Source organism: Acanthaster planci, linkage group LG02, assembly GCF_054643075.1.
Source record: "Acanthaster planci isolate LZ-2023a linkage group LG02, COTS_SCS, whole genome shotgun sequence".
In the NCBI taxonomy this organism is placed as follows: Eukaryota; Metazoa; Echinodermata; class Asteroidea; order Valvatida; family Acanthasteridae; genus Acanthaster; species Acanthaster planci.
The window spans coordinates 7,224,250-7,246,840 of record NC_141778.1 but is presented as its reverse complement, the minus strand read 5'-3'; the positions used below and the strand labels follow the sequence as shown (position 1 = coordinate 7,246,840).

The following is a 22,591-nucleotide window of genomic DNA, read 5'->3' as shown; positions in this document are numbered from 1 at the left end:
TACATGTGTACATGGACATGTACATAAACTTGCACCGGTTTTCACGAAACATTTCTGAATACGCCGTTGGGGGCGGAAGTTTACACAAAAGAATTTTTTCTCTGCGCTGCACTCAAGACTGGAAATAAAACCATTTCATATAAATATTTCGCCCAGATGCATTAGCGTTGATAATCCACATAGGCACAGCATACTGCCTGTTTTGATTACGGACTGTGAAAAACCGTAAATCCCCTTAGATAAACTTCTGTTCCATCGTCCGGGGCAGTGGCGTAGCTATAGGATTATACTGGGGGGGGGGCACAAAGGAGCACCAGCGTCTTATGGGGGCACCAGCTGTCAGTGGTGTTTTGGGGGGCAAGATTTTGTTAGCCTTGTTCAATATCCATTCCTCCGGTTTTTTTTTTCGGTGGGCCGCACCCGGGGGGCACCGGGAATTTATAGGGACACGCCCCCTCAGCTACGCCACTGGTCCGGGGGGTGCATTAATTCAGTTTCTAATAACTTTGCCGTCTAGCATGTCACCATGCAAAATCATGTTCAGTTCTGTTTCAGCTGCTTCCTGTTCGTGGTTGATCGCCCCAGTGCGATCATGAGAAAGTCTGCAGACAGGTCGATGGAGATGGAAAATGAAGAAATCACTACAACTATCCGAAACCAAACTAAACTGCCTAGACGGTCTGCGATTACTTGAGATGCTGACGGCATTCGCAGAATTCTGCCCCGCTGAGTCAGCACAGAATCCTGGTTACGGTCTTTACCCATGGGCATCGTCCATTGTCCAAATTTCCTTGTTAACTTTCCTTGTTAACCGTTAGCGAAGATTTGGGCCGTTGAGCTTTGGTACTGTTCCCACCCCAACGCCCGAGGCTGTCCACGGGCTGGTAAAATACGGTGCTTAGCAGCGCCATGAAATTGGGCAAAACTGAATTTTAACCGAGTTGTCAACAGATGTCGAGTTCATAGTATCCTTGCCAAGCCAACAACTACTCCTCCCCTGCTCCTAACACAGAATGAGAATGAAATGCACAAGAGAAACGCACCGATGTACCCGCAAATAGGCCTACTCCACGATCCTGGGCGCTATGTGGATTCAATGCACTCTCGTCCGAGGGTACCGTCCTTGCTGCCGTGTGCTCTCTGCACGCAACCCGCAAGGGGCCTACCAGCCCGTACTGCCGATCGGTCCTCTGGGCGCTTGCTGACGTACCTTTCGTGTGACCCTCCAGTTGTTGGAGATTGAATGTGTGGGATCGATCGTTATTTATGTTACCTAAAAAGGGAACATAAAGTGCACTTTATATACCTTTTTCCGTGATCTTGCAAGACTGCATATTTCATTTCGTATTTGCTGTCGGCCGAGGAACCATTGTAATCTTTGATCACCTTACTGTGATAAAAGGAAAACAAGATAATGTTTCAACCAGGGTATTTATTTCAGCCGCAATTTTTTCACCCCTCGGTTGTTTCCGCGTAGCACCCATAAACTGATTCATTGATAGCACCACTGCCAATATAAAATTAAACGTTGCCACAGATGAACTGATTATCCTTTAATAACACTGAATTCTAAGAAATCACACTCAGTCAATCAAAATGAGAGAAAATTTATTTAATATTTTAATCAAAACTTAAACTAAAAATAAAGTTGCACAGAAACACACCAGTGACAGAAACATTACTTCCTTTAAGATGGGCCTCATGCTTATTTTGAACGATTATCTAATTTCGTAATACATGTAATATACTTTAGATATTGTTTATCCTATCATAAAATCACATTGTATAGTATAAAAATAAAGCCCTTGGCATCGACACAATGACATTAGCAGACTGGTGTGTTGTCCTTCATGGATACTGGTAGGGGTGTTAAATTTACACCACATGTCGTAGTGTATCATTGGCTGCCGATGTCATAGAATGCTACCAAGAATTGAACACTGCACAAAGGAGCCAATGTGCATTCATCCTTTTTCGAACCAAAACTAACCAAGTCAAAGTTAATATCGTACCTCACGCCACAAGCTTTAATTTATGAACAAGTACATTTCCTCAATGGACTAGTAAAGGGTGTGATTTACTGCGTCAAGGACAAAGCAATCATTTTCCCTTGGAAAAAGTGCAAATCAAAGCAAAGGTTTGTAATAGTATTTTCGGGGACATTGCCCTCTTCGAGAACAACTCAAAACAAATTTCAGCCTTCGGAGATCGAACCATCTTTCGAAAGGTCTATGCATTTGAAATCTGTGTAATAATGTCTGACAAAAAGATGTAATTAAGCCAACGGATATTTGCATTATAAGCTGTGAGGGAAAGCTGCCTGAACTTTGTCCTGCAAGGTACATTACGACATATTTCACAGTGCAAATGAGCCGAGGCAGTTTCAGTCTGAACTTGAAACTTCAATTAGTTTCCCCCTGTAAACTAAGCAACTCCAAAGTTCAGTTGGATTTACTATGCACTTGCGCGCTCGCACTGAACTCAATTCTATATGCGACGCCGTCATTGACGCATAGCGCCCTCTCCAGGTCGCAATCTTACAAAAAGGAGTCAAATCAAATGTTCACACGATTTAGGCCCACGTCAGGTGCCCGACGAAATGCTTTCCAATTTATTCATCTAGAATTGAGGTTTTTTTTTTCTTTTTTACTTTTGCACACCTTAACCAAGTCCCTTGAAACTCCTGACTTACAGCTCATTAGTTCTTAAATTTACACAGAACTTATTGAACTAGGGCCTATAGGCAAAGGGGCGTGGTGGGGGTTCGCTTGCCTTGTCCAAGGTTCCAAATTACCATTCTTGTGTACGGTAGTTGGATGGAAACCTTGTATGCCACCTGGTCTATATTAGAGCAAAAATTAATGGGGCTTACATACACCCATGATCCCTTCTCCACTGGTCTTATCAGCCTAATGTTTTGTTCTGTTTTGACTAAATTCGAGAGTTTTTGTTTTTTGTTGCTCTCCTTTTTACTTTGTTTCCCTTCCCCTTTCACCTAGTTTTCAAAAACGAATCATACTTACATAATCAGGCGCAGGTGAATCATACAGGCGCAGCATCAGGTGATGTAGTCCAATTTTTGGACTAGTTTCAGATGAACTCATGCCCAATCTTCACGGGAGGGGTGCGTGTAGTCACCTCGCGACAACGTGCAGCCGACCGCGCCGGCTGCACAAGGGTGATCAGCGCGGTGATTTACGGCACAACTCTTCGCTCAGACAATGGTCATGGTCCGGAGTGGAGGTAGTTGTAAATTCACACCCTATGGAGGTGGTTTGGTTAATGTAAGCCTGTCAAGGCTTGAAACGGCTGTTGGACCACAGATTTGATAGTTTCACCAGGGCCTGGCGGGAGTTACAGTACATGTCTACAAACAGTGGTGTAATGCCTCGCCAAGTAAATGTGTTAACTTTTTAGTAAAAGAGACCTATTACAGCCTTGTTTGTATAGGGCTAATGTATCATGATGTCTTCGTGCAACATGGTTAGGTGTATCCTACGAGAATGCAAATTACAATATTATAATATCAAGACTAGCTCAGCATTTGTTCATTTAAGACCTGGAAACATAACTTTACAGATTTATAGCATTTCCAATACAAACGTGCACAGTTAGAGTTGAATAAGACCATAAAGTATCACGTCTTATTTACCGGCTCTTAAATAAAGCATCAATTAAACTAGACGCATGGTACGCTAAAACTTGAATGAATTTAACACTCGGAATTTAGTCACTGACCGCATACACGCGGATTCAGCAATTTTTTTTTTAACGCGTACACTTACGTATTTCAGGACGCCTTGAGCAGTCTGTACCTTTTTCATGCAGTATTAAGGGTGGTCAAATCTGGCCGATTATAACCTTTGTGTGAAGTTGAATAACTTGGTGTGGAGTCAGTAAGATTTTCAAGTGTTGTGGTGGGGTTTCCAGCGTCTCTACTATCCTGCGGTTATTAAAAAAAAGTAAAAACAGCGACAACCCAAACCACAGAAATATGACCGCTGTCAGTCACTGTACAGACCACATGTCTGCAGACTCAAGCTTGAGAACGTTCAGAGAATCTTGGCGCTCCACGAGAAATCACCTGAATGGCGATAGTCAAGGGTTACTGGCCAGGTAATTGCTCCCTTAGCACTTGGAAAAATTAAGCTATGCGTACCGGTCCCATTTAATTGCGTTAGGATCGTCCTCATGGACCTGTTGTGAACAGCGCGCGCAAAGGACTCAACAAATTCGCCCACCATCAGGAGGTGGGTGAAGGCCACCATACAAACACTTCAAGCGAAAAGCTAAGCTAAGTAACTGATCTCTGCCCACTTCAGGTCTCGAACCTGACACTGGGATATAAAGTCGATGCACGTTTTTTTTGGGGGGGGCACGACAAAGTTGTTGTTTTTGCCCATTTCTCCAGGCTTTGCACCCAAAGCGTGTCACTCCTATTGTAGCCACATTCATTTTTGCTCTTTACTACTCCGAGAATTGCTGGCTTGAATTTCGGACTCGGAGTCAAGTCAGACTAGAGTTGCATTCATTTTGACTTGACAATTTACTTCAGGGAAGATGACTTGCGAATTGACATGACCAAATGCGGTTTGTTGACATTGCCAATGCACAAGAAAAGATAGGCCTACTCGTAGGCCTATCTATAACATCCCATGAGCAAATCCAAAAACCTGCCTGTTTTTTTATTATGCTGATTTTTGTCACAAGAAATATGAGCACATTATGATTGAAAAAAATACACAGAGAGGTCAATCTTTCCCCCAAAACATCATACATGCGAGTCAAAGGATGGCAAAAAGTGTACAAACATAATCGTCATGTAGGCTTAAAAATGACTTGCAACGTGACTTGTGGGAAAATGACTTGGTTACAGAACTGGCCAAGTGAGAGCTTGCGTTCCTAGATTTCTAACGCTTTTGTAAATTTTGGTTATAGCCGCGATGCAGTTTTTGCCGTTCCCAGTTTGGACGAAAAGAGTACAGGGTGTGTGCAGCACTGCAGCGTTATGTTATAGCGGATTGAGCTCAAGGCACATTTGACGTTGAGAATGCAAAACACATTTCAAGCCATTGAACGGCCACCACCTGTCAGTCAATATTGTCACTTGCTGAAAGACATGAATGTTTAATCCAGCTAAGGGCAAGGTAAATACATTACAAAACTCTTCGTTTGCTTGCACGTAAGAGGCGAATTAGGCAGCAGTTGGACGTGATTAGACTATACAGCATGATAAGACATACCGCGCCATACTATCGGTTGCGTGAGTTCAGGAGATTAAATTGTCGTCGTCAGCAGTTCGACTTTGGTTAAACTGTTAGGTGGTCAAGTGAAGCATACAGAAGTTTTTGATTTAAGAATAGAAGTATGGGCTCAAAAGGGACGACTTGGAATGTTTTCGACGCTGGCTATCGGAGAAAAAAAGAAAAACTTCCGGTAGTTACACGACCTTTCCGTGAAAGCAGAATTCCTCGTCCTGTTTTTTGAAAAGGAGAAATCACACCTGGAGATGATCATCACTTATGTTGCCGTCGGTGACGTCCTTATTCAAGATTAACCACGGCAAAAGAGCTCCACTTTGGCCTGTCTGTCTGTGTAAATGGTCCGTGGTCTGCCAAACTCAAGACTGCCGAAAAACAGGGCGCCTGCCAAAGACGCCTGGCGTCACAGCGTAAACTGATTTCGATTCGTGGTTGGCTACATTGCTCTTTTCTAACGCAGACAAAACTGGACTGCATAAGAATTCCGGGGGGGGGGTTAAAGATGTAGGGGTTTAATTACCAACTAACTTGATTCCAGTAAATGCTCGAACAACATTTCACTCAACAGCCCGGTTCCCCAGGCACTCAAGATGGTAAACAAAATGATCTCAGTTGCAGACCAGTAAATGATAAGCTGCCATAGACAACTGTGATAAAGTCTAACCTTTAAAAGGAAATAATAATAATAATCTATTCATTTCATATAGATATGTTCAAATGCGCTGTACAATGAAGACATTAAGCATGGAACAATGACTACATTTAAACATGGTTGAGCCGATGGCATACAAGGGGGCCTCGGGCAGCCGCCAAACGACCCATATTCACCAACATCAGTAAAGGGGAGAGACAGTAAGAAGCAGTTACAGTTTTAGAGGTGGGAGGAAATCCATAGAGGAATATTCTGGGTGAAACCCACGGAGTCAGGTAGGGACTGAAAACCCAATCCACATGTGGACCCGGGCCGGGATTCGAACCCGGGACCACAGAGGTGGAAAGCGAAGAAAGAACTACCTTGCCAACCTGACAACCTTGCCAACCTGACTCCCCAAATTAATTAAATAAACGTTTCTCAGATGTTCAAGAAACACAAAAATTAAAGCTCGTTTCCTAATATTTTATTTCCTTTTGAATTCAGTGGTTAATCGATGATGTTTGAAGATATTTCTATCCAAAGATGATCACTCCTAAAAACAGTCTAGATCCCCTTCACCATTTTGAACAAAAATTGCAAAGTGGAGCCATTTGTCTCCGTCCCCCCCCCCCGAAATACAAGCTGGCAGTCCTGCTGATAGCTTCTACCTTTTGAAAAACAAAATGCTTCAACAGCAGAGAATTTAACAGAATGCGAATTGGGATGGTCCGGGTATTTCAGCAATCTTTACAATTATTGAGCAGAAGGTAAGCGGGAAAAGATCACACTTCAAATTAAATGGTCAGCAGGTTGTTGGTCCATCTTCCAGATTTGAAGCATCCTTTGTGTGTTAAAGAAAGACTGCAGCCGAGGAACACTTCAAGTCTCATGTAAGTTGTCTTCCGTCTTCGCCGCTGGGACAAACGTTGGCCGAAGTATTTATCACATGTGAAAAGACCAAGAAAATTGGGGAAAAAAATAGCCAAGCAGTTTGAGAATGGGGAGAGACATGACCAAGCGACCAGCGCCATTGACACATTTCAGTTCATTTTATTCTGTACACTGATCGCTCCGGAGGAATTTATTGTCAGTTCCCTCAATTCAAATGGAAACACTGATTCATTAAAATAACAATAATAATAATAATCGGACATGTTTACTTCTACGCTAATAACATGAAGGAAGCTATTAAAATGGCAGCTCCGAATCTCCTGTCTTGGCAATGAACTTGAAGTTCTAAAAAAGTCAGGGAAACCAACAATCTAAATATTAAATCCCTTCGTTAAGTGTGCGCTTCTGTTCTGGAATGAAGCAGTGTGTGACTGTTCAATAAAACAATGTACATCTTGACGATAGGCAAATCCTCACGACTTGAGCGGGAAGCGTTGGCATAGAGTAACTGTGCCTGGCCCATTCAGCAGAAATACCTTGAACAATCAACTATTAACTTCTGCAATAACTCGCAACGTAGAGCAATCATGGGGTGGAAATCACGTTTTTCACCTGTAATTAGCAATAACCTTGACGCTTTCCGTGCCGACTTTACACCCAGCCGACGCATCTCACGGGAACGATCATAAAAACGGCCGACAGTTGCATTCATGATGAGAAAGTAACGGCGGGAGGGGGGGATTTTTTGGACTCCATAATTTCTGTTCGGGGCATTTGTCAGCAGTGATTTCTTCCACTTACAGTTGACAATTTACGTTTGAGCTCCGAGACGGCACGGAAAGTTTGGTTCGACGTGCCAAAGCCAGCAAAACGGACGCTGGAAAGCCAAACAGACCCCGCATGCTTTCGACGACGGTTACTATAGTTACAGTTAAACCGCTCAGATTTTGTCTTTTGCGTCTACGTAAGCCTATTGGTATTTCTGCACATCATTCCTCGATTTTTTCTGCCCCTCTTTTGCCTCACAATGCCCCTTTTGACTAATTAACACAATCGTGTTGTTGCCTAAACATTATCTAAAACCACAAGTCCGCAATCATCAGTGATACAACAATAATTATAATTTAATGAAAATATTCGATATTATTGTCGCTTTCCCCTTTAAGAAGGCATGTATACATAAACTACGAGTCCATGCGATTTTTGTTTCCTTATATTTCTTTGTACAAAGGACGTCTACAATTTTACAAGCTCTTTGGCCGTATAGCTACAAATTTCATTGAATGCTTACTCTAATTCATCTCTAATCTACAAGCGTTTATAACTTTTACTTAATTACCTCGAGTGTATTCTACGGTGGTTCTTGTTCTACGCTACTATCATGGCGAACAGTATATATAGTATATAGAAATGTACATACACAGTGGCTTCTAAGAGTACAAATTAAAATTGATCACTATAGAAGCACAGAGTTACCATGTGTTGTAGCAAGTAAAAAGTGCTATGTGTCAGGATTTAAGCATTGAACCGTGAAAGGAGTGCTGAAGAGCTAAACAGAGCACGTGCATGCCTTTTTGACTGAACGTCATCTAATTCTTTTAACAACCCACTAGAAAGTTGATCATAAAAACGGGGGAAATATGGGTTAAAGCTGTTTTGGTAGATATTCTGCAGTGCAAAACACACATGCGCAGAAAGTCGGACAGTGGGAATAAAACGTATTTCAGGTACAAGTTGACCAATGTTAATTTGTCTGCATTGAAGACCAAAAATTTAAAGGAGTGAAATAATATAGCTGCCTGTCAATAAATAGCACGATATACATGTACATGTTGTGAAAAATAAATACATCAAATTGCTGAGACATTCGAAAATTCTACAGAACGTATCATGACGCCATTTCAACGTCTTCAGAATCTACATCTCTACATTCGTTGCCAACAATTTTAACCAGGGTCGCAACACCAGGTCTTTTTTTGTCTCGGATTTCTGAACGAATTTCCACGCAAACATTCTTAGCATATGACGAGCATTATTCATTTACTGCCAGATCAATATGCAAAAGTGATAGCATAATGATGTGTTAAGATCATTGAAAGAACAACAGATTCGTATGTGTCACAGGCATCTTTCCCGAGAAGTTATGTACCACAGAGGTACTACATGTTTAAACTTCAAAGGAATGCAGCCACGCGTTCCCATGTACATGTATCGCAGATTTTCCAAGCAAAGGCACAAGGTCGATGGAAGACAAATAGAAGAAACAGGCAACTATAGACATGTCAATTACTATCTACTACGTTAATTTTGTAGGTGCCAAATTAATGTAAACAAAATGAAATGTACAAAATATTTCTACAGAAAGAATAAAAACATTTGGCAGCAAATTAATAGAAAAAGAAAGAAGACCTTACTTAATCTACCTCTACATTTAGCCGCTAGTGCCAGCTAGTTATAAATATTAATTAATGCTATAATGATAGCTTAATTAAAAAAAAACCTACATTAAAAAATGGACGGATTGTTTTGCATGGGCTTAAAACAAAGCATTAAATTAAAACAAAAATTTTAAGTTAATACATTTGAATTAAGCATCATAATCATTTATACACATTTAAACTTTGCTTTTAAAAGAATTTAATATATAACAACAGTACGAACAATAATAATACAAGATAGATTTTTACCCTTGATATTTGTACCTCTATGTAATATATAATTTATAGCTGAAAACTACATTGTAATATTCTGAATGTCTACCCTCTAGCTAGTGTTAACCAATACCCTCTAACTTATTTGCATGGCTGGTTTTCATCAATAGTAGATTGTCTACCAAATATCAAAATACTGTCTTGATGAATTACTCATGTTTCTAACATAATCAACACAGTATTAACTTTCGTATGAATATGTATGCTTAGTGGCTCGGATTCAAGTAAGTACACTTCAGCATAAAATATAGTCTGCTAATGAGTCAATGAGACATATTCACTTTTGAGGGAGCCATCTCTGAAACAGCAGATTGGTTAAGAGCTAAATCTCTGAAGAGTTTTGGAAACGCCACAGATTTCTGTTATGTTCATTCTTGCTTCTTGCTTTACGCTGCTACTTTAGTTCAAGTGAATATATCTCATTTTAAGAATTTCTTTATACACAAAGGCACTTTCGTTGTCATCTTCCATGTTCTCTTGAATATTTTCTTGCATAGATTTGCATTCTTAAATGCAGCAATTTGTCACTTTAAACACACATTAAATTATACATCCTTTTCTTAAATTATTCATGAATATTTCAATTTGAATATATATGAATATGCATAAATTGTCCAACCACTGATTGGTGAATGAAAGACAATTTACATGTAACAGTTTTGTTACCAGATCCACATACTTCTGCCAATGATGTCTAAAGCCAGAGTGCTTTGAAATATTGTGGGATAAGATGTTTGCAATACATTTCATCAATGAGGAGCTTGACATCTGTGAACTTTTTCAATTGCAAACCCAGCCAGTATTTTCAAACCCTTTCAAGATACTGTCTGAATCAGAGCTAATTGGGATAAGAAAACTTCTTCATTGAATATTTAAGAAAATGAAACTGAAGCTCACTTTCACACTGAAGTGTCTCCTGCCCAAAATTTGTTCAAAAAATCAAATGACCATGCGGCATTCTTTGTATTGTTCTCCGAGATTTCTCTCAGTATATTGACAACATGGGCCGTGCTTATTTATTAATTGCGTCTTATACAGTGACAGACCACCACTACATGTACATACGCTGTCCCCCATCCATAGCCTTCAAACAAGCCACTGATTCTATACATCTTTCAAACAGAGATTTGCAATTCGTTGGGAAATTATTGCGGTGGCTTTATAACGACACCTCCTGTGAGCCTTTTTTGATCACGTTTCATATATTGCATTAACACTTCTTTGACAACAACAGAAATTTTGAATTCTATGGATGGTAGACTGGCTTCTAAGTCTCTCTCTTTGCTTCTCTTCTGTTTAACATCGTTTGTGTACTACATTCTCTCACAGACTGGCTGGGCGGTTTGGGCTGCCGGGAACTGGGCCTGGTAGATGTTGGCAGTGCTCACCGGCAGAGCAGCGGGTGGGATGGCAGGCTGACCAGACTGGGGCACTTGGTACTGGAAGGTGGTACTGGTGGGGGAGGGTGGGACATATGCCCCCTGGCCAGCGGCATATGTGTAGGGGTCCACCCCGGCCGTGTTTAGGTGCTGGTGGTAGGCATAGGCTGTGGAGTAGTCCAGGTAGCCCTGGTTTTGATGCTGGTAGGTTATGGACGGATGGGCGACATAGTACTGAGGGTAGATGTACTGGGTAGCCAACCTGTGTACGAGACACACATAAAGAAAAAAAACATATTTAGTACTTGTGGCACATAAATCTTCAATAAGCCGTGTGAAGTTGGGTTTTAAAGCAGTAGCTCAGATAGCTACTGTAAACAGAAGACCATGCAGTTACGTTCCCGAATGTTATAAAAAGAAAGTGATGATGGTAGGATTGTTAACTGTGCAGGTGAATCTTTTCTGTTTGCTATTCATGAATTGACAGATTCTAGCACCAGGGTGAAATGGGGGAAGGGAGAAAAATCCAGAAAACATTCAACAAAGAGGTTGAGACACTGACAACAATACAACACAGCAACTTTTCACAGATTTTCACAGATAGTAAGGCATGAGTTTGCTCCCAGAAGGCCATGGATTCTAGCCAGAATCTAGCTTGTTCTCACAGTTTTTTTTTTACAAAAATTGAAAACCTCAAATGATTTAGTATCTGAAAGCCCAGAATTTTTAGTCCAAAATCCTGAATTCCAGAAAATCCTGAGAAATTAAAAAGTGGAAAATAAAGATACAAACTCAACTGCTTAAGCATCTTAAACTGTCCAGCATTTTTTTCAGCTGAAAATCTGGGAAAATTCCTGAGAAATCCCCCTGCTGCAGCACAGATGTTCAACAAAGACCCAAAATACAAGATCCTGTATTGCACAAGGACAAAACTCCAGGGGCCCCTCCCAGTAGCCCTTAAGCAAGGATCTTTCACCCTTCAGTCGGGTGTCATGCATGCACTGAACTCATCAAAATCACTTGACAGAGTCAAGGGCAGTAGAGTCCCAGTGAAGCTTGTTTCTTCATGGTCAATGTTTTATAGGTGGAAGAGAAAAAGAACATCAGTAGTGGAGGCGGACCCCTTTTTTCCTCTCGTTAAGCAGGGGCTTCAGAGCCAAGATTTACATGATTTAGGAGCACAACTGGAATATTTGATGACCAAAAAGAAAAAAAAAATGAATGACGTGTGTATGCTGCATGGGCAGTGTCCTTTGCAGGCATGGGCAAAAGAATGGGGTAATAATTTGTCCAAACCTTTTAAATGGGGTTGGGTGGGGGTTCAGCACTAGGGGGTTTACTGGATCAACAGTCTTCCTCTCTGTCATATTTTGTGTACCTTCTTTGCCACTTTGACAACTTTGACTTCTCTTAGGGATCGGGGGGTCAGGGACACACCCCTGCCAGCACCTATGGCTCTCAGATACCCATCAACCTGTTGCATCACTGATAAATGGTTAAACAGACTGGCCTGCACTGGTAATTTTCTTTGGAGGTGGGTTCAAAACCAGCAGGGGCACCATGGCACTTGTAAAATGCTATCCCCCTACCAGACGGTGAACCAGTATGGAGTAAGGTAGTCAATGTGTCAGAATAGTTTTGTTTCTTCCACTCGAGGAAGTCTACGTGTCTCTGAAGTGCCAGCTCCCAATTAGGGAAAAGGAGTGTAAAACTAGTCCTTCATCATGTAAACAAACCAACATGCTTGTATGATTTTGATTGGAACATATGTCACTTGTAAATTGAACTTTCAGATGATTTTTTCTGAAACCCTATCCAACTTGAAGTAACAGGACAAGCTGAAGGTAAAGCAGGTAGACCTTTTGTGGACAGACACTCTTTTTTGACACCATTATCAAAGATAATATATTCGAACAGTCACATACACTTCTTAATTTATCACTTGAAGTACAAAGGCCAACCATTATCACATTAATGCATGAACAGGTAAGAAGCTCAAGGGGGGGGGTTGAGCAGCTTGGTTCCCTATTCATGCAGTGACAGTCTTTCAAGAAGGAGAAGCAAGTCTTGACTGCCTTACCATACAGCCCCTTGACAATGACCATCAACCAGGCTTGATAAGGACCCCCAAGGGCCTAGTAAATCATTCTAAACAGCCCCAACAAATGATCGATCCGAGACCCCCACTGCAGTTGTATTGGTGTTTCTGGGCCAGGCTAGGTCTAGCTTTGGACCTTCCAGCTATTAGCTGAGAAGACTCAGGGACTGATCTGTCAACTCCAAGTGCAACCTGCTCAGGGGGCGGGGCCGGCTTCCTGATTTTTTTCGGGGGGGGGGGGTGAAAATATGGAAACTGATGGAAGGGGGTAGGCTACATTTTCTTATTTGTGGACAATAAATACAGGTTAAAAATATAAATTCTTATGGTGGCCAGGCCATGTCAACCCCCATAAAAAGAGGATGTACAAAGACAAAGAAAACACATCTAAAGCTACATCGGCAAGGACATGAACCAAGATATTACTCAAAATACATGTACAATTGATGTGTGCACAAGTGCCAAACGGTGTCCTTTTTCAGGTTCTACTATTGGAGACAAACGTTTATGAGAGAGACCAAATTGCACCATTTCTTGCACAGTTTTCTGCTTTATTATTCCAAGTCTTCCACTTCTTGTGAACAGTGTCAATGGCTTTGTTGTTATATCAAGAAAATGTTCTATTTTGTGTTCAAAGTTGGAATCAAGGCATCAACAGCTAAATGGGCAGAGCTGCAAAATCTTGACATAAATTACTGCAAAGCTTTAAACATTCCCGTGCAAGGTGTGAAATGATATGCACAGCACTGGTCAACATTAGTAAACAAAAATGTACATGTATGCTCCAGACTCAACAAGCAGGGATTATGTTTTTCCCAAGAAAGCCAGTACGATTTGGAAAGAAAAAGGAAATGCTCTTGAAGCCAACCATTTATGGCTGGATAATAGCAAATAATCTATACAGAGTGCAATGCTCTTACTTTTGAATTTGGTCGATTAGAAAGGCATTGGAACATTTGAAATAACTCACAGAAAGAAGCCCAAGGAAAAATGAGATCTGAACTTGACTCATTTTTTACAAAACATACCATGCAGGCTTGCCCAAGGGGGAGATTAACCGTGATAACATTGAAAAGTGGAAGTGGCAATTATGATTTGTCAAAAATCTGAACATTTCATCCTGTGGCACGTACAAAACTGCTCCTGAAAATATTTCAGATTGTTGGATAAGTTCTCTCCACAATGAGCAGAGTGAGGTGATCGATTTCCTTACCCTTACACCACTTGAAGGCTAATGAAGGAAATCCCTGCCAAAACAAATTTTCTGCAAAGCTGAGCAAACGCTGAACAAACATTGGACACCCTTTCCACAACCTCTCATTTCTGCAGTCTGCATCAGCTGAGCAAGTTCCCACCATTTGGCATGTAGGCCTACCAGTCTTCCCCACAGAACCTTCCAGATTGTTTGATAAGTTTCCTCATAATAAGGAAACCCAGGTAACCACTTTGTTTACCATCCAAACCACTTCGGCAACAACAAAATTGGAGAAAGTTATGACAAAGCAAATTTTCAACATGGTTAAGCAGATACTGAACACCTCCTTTCCAGAGTTGACACTTTTTTTCCAGATAAACTAGCCATGCCAAGTCTGCATTGGAAACCCATATGTACCTATGTGATGAATCACACGAATTACCACCAGTCTTTGAATGATTTGACTCTCCCCAACTCAACACTATGTAGCGCTCAATTTGCACCGTACTTCACGTAACCTGCATTATATGACAAACCAGCTCCAAAGTAAAGGAGGTTTGGTAAAGCTATGGGTCTGCCCACCCCCAACATTATGTCTCTGTTGGCAGTGAAAACATGCCAGGCTTAGTGTACAAACTGGGGCCAATGTCCTTACATCTCCATTTAAACATTCAATTAAGCTGTTGCCATTCCGTGGAGACCGTGGTCTGGAGGGAGGGGTGGCTGAATGCAAAAAATGCACCAAGCTGACAGAAATACAATCAGTTAATACCCTGAATAGGAGTAAGTTTACTCGCCAAAGCTTCCACGTGGGAATATCAGCTGCCAAGAGGTACATGAACATATGTACACAGCCAGCCTCATTCTGGGCCGGGAAAAGCTGTGTCGGTTGTCCACGCAATGCTGAATACATCTGCTTCTGATGTGACTTTCCCTCTTTTAAAGGAATGCCCTTCTGGTTTTGAAAGGCCAGGTGAGTGACAAAGATAGGGTAATGGGTGAACAGCCAAGGGATTAGGTTGGGTTAACATGTCATGGTTTGAACACGAACACGGCATCATGTTCTGCTTTCTCCCAGGATATAAATGTCTCCGCTTCTTGCGTACATGTGTCTTGCACCAAGGCATTTCAGATGATGAACAGCGTCAGCGGGGGTCGATGAACCCAATTTCGTCTGTCAGGGGCAGGTTAATCGAAAAGATGAAAGTCAAAGAGCAGAAATGAAAGCAAACCAGTCATTTTGAACCACTGTTTGATTTTCCTACCCCCTGCAGTGTAGAGTTTCAAGATTTCAGATTTGACTGAAAACTACAGGCACAATTAAACGTTAAGTACACACATTTTTAGAATGCTACGATATATGCATGATCCACTTTGGGCAAGCAAAATGTGTTTCAACTATAACCAAATTAGCTTTTTTTTTTTAAATCATAACCCAACCTCTTGAAATTGTACTCAAGTTGTCTGGATTTGGGTTGCATGACACACAGTCCCACAAACCACTTGCTCTGGGCAAAAGGTAGGACCCATGCAAACAGACACCCTGTTGGTTCTCATCTCTTTGATAAAAAACCCCTGTGCTATAGTCTCAGTGGTGCAGTCATTTGTTTAGCATTTGTGTACTTAGCAAACTGAGTTGTTGCCAACATGATAGACTAGCCCTAGAGGTGCAACTTATTATTTCTTTCCTAAATACCAACAGAATGTGTGTGCTGTTCAGCGTCATATTCAACCGGCGCAGCACCACACAGTAGGCTTTCGTCATCCACTTTTTGCTAGGTGATTTGTTCACAGAGAAACAGCATTAATAAAAGTAGGATCTGGGACTTTTTCTCTTCATGCCTGCACAAAAAAAAATTACTGATGGACCCCACACTAAATAATCTCAAAATCTCAGTGAGCAGAGACAAGATGTTAAGTATCAAATGAGAATTCGGAGTTCTTTTTTTATGATAAACATCTGATATACTACACTACAAACTAAAATCTGGATTTCTTAATAAGACACCTTCCAATATCACATACTCAAACAACACAAAGTCCCTCAAATGCCCAGCACCAACCTTAACAGTCTCAATTCTCAAACCCTAAAGAATTTGGAGGAAAGACTGACGTTAGTCCATTAGTGTGCAAATATAAAAGGAGTAAAGATTACCATTCAGCTGTGAATTTTTTTAAGGACAGAACGGGAACAGCCAGAGACAAACACAAACACAAATAGAAAATATGTCTAGCCTTTTAAGTACTGTGCATACACTCTGAATACCATGGCGACACAATGAGCCAATATAGTGAGAAATGGATTCCAGTTGCCACGGCAATGTCTAGAGCTGGAGAAAGATCTGATGTGGAACTGTGGGCACAATGGAATGACCTGATCGAAATGCATACAGGTGTAAGCATTCCCCTCCCCCCCAAAAAAGCAGATAGGACGTGCGTGTATTCTTCTGATTGAACAAATGCTGGTCGAACCACATGTGTTGCATTTCCTTCATGGATTTTTTTTCCTAACCATGAATCCTTTCAGGACTTAGGTCCTTTAATCACAGGCCGTGGGAAAATACCAAACTGAACTGCAAAGGGCATACTAGCTTTTTTCTTTGCAAATTCATGCTGCAGATACTAAGTAGACAGTGGAAATAATCAAGGAAGTACAATAAAGTTAACAGTCACAGAGACAGCATTCCTTAAGAGGGAAATGAGACAAATGATTATTTTTTTAATTTAAGTTTTTCACTTTCCGGCCCCAGGCACATTTTGTGGAAAATGTTTTGTTTTTTAGTACTACTGAGACATGATGAAACAATTCTAATTTCTATTCTCCATTAAAATACCTGATGAAAACAACTGGACTCCTTTGCCCAATTACTCTCATGCCTCAAATATGCACTTTAAGAAAAAAGTCCCTCAAGAAATCAAATTAAAAAACTTCCTTCAATTCTGATAGAGTACATGTACTTACTTGAAGGGAAAGAACCAACGCACTGTGAACTTGACAATAACATGCAAGTGTGAAAAAGGGGTCGGTTAGAACTGTCCCATTACAAGCACTTCATAATTGGTTGGTTGATAGAAAATGAAGTATTGCACCCAACTGCCTTTTGCTGCTCAAGTGAAATTTTTTTTGGGGGGCAGCAATTTTACTGACTTCTGACATCAGACTTTCAGATACTGAGTAGCCTGACAGTTCAGTTGAGAGCCCCCTTTGAAGGGTGCCGCCACAAAATTGGTACTAAGCAAGGTGTTGTGGCCTTGTACATCTGAATACAACTCTGGACAATAGCAAAGTGTTACCAAAACGTGCCCAGTGCAACAAAGCAAAAAACTGGACGATTTGCGACAAATAACCCAACTCTGCATGCCTGTGCTCCACAAATGTCTAATAATAAGAACACTGCTTATAAGTCCTTTTTCTGAGCTGTAAATTGGGTTTTTCTTTTCTTGTGCTTAACTGGCTTGTCAACATTTTGTGAGTGCCCCTGTACTATATTATCTTTATGCACAACCAACCATGACTAACTGAACTCCATATTGCTCTACAATTTGGAGAGCATTAGTCTCTTTGAAAGTTAAGAAGTTGCTGAATGTGCCATTTTTTTACACACCGCTTGCCATCAGCCTGGCAAAGTAGAAAGAAAAAAGATGCACTGAAACTTTCATTGACCGAATCTTTTCATTGCCAGACTGAATGAAACTTCTCTTACTGGAGTGAATGATATACAATCTAGCAAACATAGGAAACATTTGTAGGCCCTACAAGATGTTCAACTTAGTTTTCCTATGATGGTTCGAATGATGCAGTGCTGATCTACAACTGTAGAGCCCTGCAGATCCAAGCAGGCCAATGGTGAATGATGGAAAGTGGCTAAACAGGCTAGACATTATTTTACAGGATATATGGGCTAAGCACAATTGATTTTAATCAAAAATTAAACAAAATATGCGGACAAAGCATTTCTTAACCTGAGCCACTAACAGCCATGGACACATGTGTACCATATCAGGACCGTGATCACCATGTCTGACCTGATTTGAAATGGCGCCCCTTTTGAACATTACTATACTAGCTTGGCAGTAAAGCAATGTCAGCCCCTTGCATAACTGCATTTGAATTTCTTTAGTCAAAAGGAAATGCATTGAAGATCTGGATTTGGAAATTTCAAGTGTAATTGGTGGTTTTTCTTTAGAGAAAAAACAGAAGCTAAACAGATGAATTACGCTATGCTAGCACTGGCCACATTGGTAAGATTTCTATCAACTACCTGGCTGTCCTTCCTGCCCAAACAGATCCCTATCACTGAGATCGAGATCAAAGAATATGACAGCACAAGGCAAACATATCCCAGTTAAAATTCATAATGCTTAAAATGGCTGACGTGTATAAAATTAATTGGGGCATGAAGCAGTGTGGATATAGTACTATGATGTTTTCTTCAAGACCGAATAGTGTGCTAGTTATCCCATGTGGAACATAAAAAGGGTAATGACTTCGTAAATTGGGGAAATGTTGTGAGGCCTCAGTGGCTGGTGCACTAGCCTCATCCATTTGGACAAACTTGAGTGAAATCTACGCTCTCTTCATGAAAGAAGTAGTTAATTTGATTTCTTTGTGAGTTAAGTAAAGTGTATTCAATCCAGAGACTTTTTTTCAGAGGAGGATATGGTGAATTGTTGTGTGGCCCCCCAGGTGTTCCCAAACTCCCCTCGGCAAATGGGCCTGAAAGAGTTTTGCAAGGGGATAAATGCCAATGGGCAGCCAAGCATGACGTCAAAGAATCCCACCCTGCTCTAAGGTTAATTATGGTAGGAGGATCTGGCACTCAAACTAGAGAAACACAACTCTGTCAAGCTGGAAGATTAGAAGCTGAAAAATCTCAAAGAAACAAACCCCAAAACAAGCCAAATGTAAAAAAAAAGATATAGTTTCTGGAGCATTCTTCTGACTCAATAGCAGCTAGAACAATATACATATAACTATGTCAATTTTTTTCTTTTGAAAGCGCACCTGTTGTAAGCATGGCCTAGGGTGTATTGTTCTCAAGTCAAAGAAGCGACAGCACAGAGATACCTGAGGTGGAACTCTCCATGCATGAAAACTGCCTACGTGCAAAAACTAGGTTTCGGTCAAGCCAGAAAATTGATCATTCAGAGAAGAAAAAAATTCCCTCTAATTCTGTGTGGGAATTGCAGAAGCTGCCCTGGGCTTCAGAGCTTGTCAGGCACACGCTCTTACCCTTGTTGAAAGTCACTATATCTCATGAGTTTCTGAAAATGCTACCAAAAGTGACTTTTGGAAGCTCCGAGCAGTAAGAATTGACCCTAGTATGACTCTGATGTGCAGCTGTTAGAATCAAATTGTACCATTTGGGATGGCCAAACAAAACCAACTGCATCATCACAGCTCAACTGTTCAGGCCCAAAATAAAAATTTGGGTTAAACTAAAATTGGGTGCAACCATTTTTTAGGCTGTGGGGTCAGCACTTAAAGCAAAAATAAATGGACTAAAGAAAGGTAGACCATGAAAGGATGAGGAGAAAAACAAGTTGGACAAATTGAAGGAATTTTTAACCCACAGTCATTTGCCTCTAAACTCGCCTCTTCAGTAATACTTGAAACCCCGCAATTGGGTACACATATACATGTAAAGACATCAGAGTTCCATTACACTCCAATTCAACACTATATCTCTACAATGCTGCAAAGTTTGCCCTTTTTTATTAACAGACACGTTCTGGATTTGGACCGAAACAGCCAGCTCGATAAACAATGACTACCACATTCCAACACTTTTTTCCTCAGCACTGTAAAAAGACCAGTAACCATTTGGTAAATATGCCTCGACAAAGATCCAGGTGCTTTATTTACAAGGTGTTGCACTTAATCAAGCAAAATGGTATCTGAAAGGAGGACAGAGGAGGCAAACAACTGAGGGATTAGGAGACTGGCACTTTTGGCAAAGAAAAAACAGAAAAAGAGAAAGAAGTTTGCTGATGTGACAAATAAGAGGACTGGGAACAAAGTGTTTAACCAAAAGACTACCGGACATTATTTAAGACTGCAACTGTTGAGAATTCATGAACTGTCTGGACTAGCAGAGTGATACCATACCATCAAATATAAAGCAACAGGTGTGTCCAATACACCTCTCTGCTAGGGGACAGTCCTGTTATTTTGCTTAGGCACAGCCTGTAGACTATGGCAGGCCACCAGACGAAAAGCTAAAGAGTAATTTCCGAAGTGATTAAAAAAAAAGGAAAATACAGAATGATTGAAACAACAAATACTTGACTCAGTGAGACAAAACTTGATCCATCACTTTATTTATGTACTTGGCCCGTTTGGTAAGCAAGTATGGAGCATGACTCAAAAAAGTTATACCAAACCGGGGTATTTCCGTATTCACAACACCCCTTCTCTTTGCCTTTCACAAGCAACAAACCAAGATAACTATGGGATCATGCACAGGGATTTAGCCCAAGACTCTGGGAAGAATAAGGAGAGAAAAACTCTTTAACAGGTTGCAGGAAATTATATAAGGTGTAGGTTTTTTATGCCAGTCATTGACCTGGGTGAGTCCTCGAAGGACTGGATGGATCTAGTCTGAATCCAGACAAATGAGGGTTCAAGGCATGGCTGCCAATAGTTCTGATCTACTGCTGCTGAACACAGATCAGAAGGGAAACAAGGATGATTATATTTAAATGCACGTATACCCCATGGGCAGTAAGCCTTTTCAATAAGGTACAGTGAATAAAGGGCAAACCAGAGCACTTAAGCCCAAATGCGTGAATGGATTCTACTCGAGCTGCTACACTGCTTTATCTGAAAATGCCAACTATTATGTGATTGCTATTATGTGTGTAGTAGCAGGTGGCTTCTTCTCCTTTATAACCCTCCTTTTTCTGTGACTGTCAGAAACAGTCAAAAATTTCTTCCATTTCCCCTGTACAGTACATAGTCACGTCATATGTCACCTGACTGATTTTGACTGATAGGACAACTGTGATGAGAATGCATCTTTGCATGGGAGGGTTTTAAAGCAAGACTTTCAGTCTTAGGAATGTCAGGAAATAACTTCCCAATCGGGATGGGGAGTCGGTTGGGACCATGGGGACTCCTATATAGTCCCACTTCACCATTCCACCTCAAACGTGGCAGCAACTTTGACCAAATACTGCACATCATGCACAAGTTAATGCACAAAACATGCAGGCTGCATTTTGATTTTTACGGACTAGCCTCAACCACTTTCTGTCCAAATCCAACTGTATTTGATGACCAGCTGCACGTGCATGTTAAGCACCTTGTGGCCCCATGCCAAGGTGGGGGTTCACCAGTTCAGGTCTCTTTAGACAGAGCTGAGTATGCATTCCAATGTTTCATGTCTGGCCTTAATCCAGTTCAATGACCATTTTCTGAGAAGTATATAAGTTATAACATATATCCAAAACCTACCACTTCTCCGGTATTAAAACCGATTCAATCACAGACCTTTATGAGGTTCAGCCTAATCCAAAGTCCTGACAAATATTACATAACAGGACAGGCCCCTGACACAAATTTAAATTCTTCAATCCCTGACTTCCAATTCCCCTCTTCAGAGAATGGCCAAGAAATCATTTTTCCCACTCGCCACTTGTCCTGGATGCAAAGTTGACTAAATTTGAGAGACGAAGGGTTTCTGCAATGAGGCCTTTTCTGACAGTAAGCTGACCTAGAGAACTGAAGTTTGTATGAAGTTTTCTTGGTCCATAGGCAAAAGTAGTGAAAGTTATTTTCAATGTGCAATTTAATGACTTTGTGTTGCACTGTGCATAACAAGGCATCGGAGGGCAGTTAGGATGGTTGACCACTGGGGGAGAAGAAATTGAACAGGAATGAATTTGATTAATCAAATATTACTGCATGTATGCCAAACATAATAAATACAGAAGACACACTTTGGAGCTGACATGCTAATGGCTGAAAGTGTGCCTTCGTAATGTCTGATCACACAAAGTGCCACAACCTGGTGCAAACAGGGGCAGAAGATAATCCCAAAGACCAAGACACTGTGGAATCTGTGTAGTGTTCAATTCAAGCCAGGGGAACTACACTGTGGGAAGGAATGGGATATTTGTTCACAATCACAGAGTAAATGATCTCTGTAAGAATCCATGGGGTTCACCGAGTCCCTCCTCTGCCCTGTGAATTAGGCTTACATTTAGCAAACACAGTAGGCAACGACAGACCAACAATCAACAAACAACTGATATGTGAATGGCAAACAGGAAAGCAACTGACAATCAACAGCCCTGACCCAAGTTAGGCTTAGGATCCCAGCCCAGTTTGTAAATTGACTGTCCTATGGGAGACCTACTTAAAATGCACACTAAAACCAATGCGTAGAAAACTAGAAAGTCACATTTCTGTATGTAATAT

The 22,591-nt window shown here is 41.0% G+C and overlaps 1 protein-coding gene across 4 annotated transcripts in view; it reads right to left on the bottom strand.

Moving 5' to 3' along the window:
* Nucleotides 1–6,925: 6,925 nt before the first annotated feature.
* Nucleotides 6,926–22,591, bottom strand: part of LOC110986708 (RNA-binding protein 38-like) — a 53,959-nt gene continuing 38,293 nt past the window's right edge. For all 4 annotated transcript variants that reach the window (XM_022248828.2, XM_087133079.1, XM_022248827.2 and 1 more), the window contains one exon: nucleotides 6,926–11,138. In XM_022248828.2, coding sequence (XP_022104520.1) covers nucleotides 10,811–11,138 — 328 coding nt within the window. In that variant the 3' untranslated portion in view covers nucleotides 6,926–10,810. The remainder of the gene's footprint in view (nucleotides 11,139–22,591) is intronic.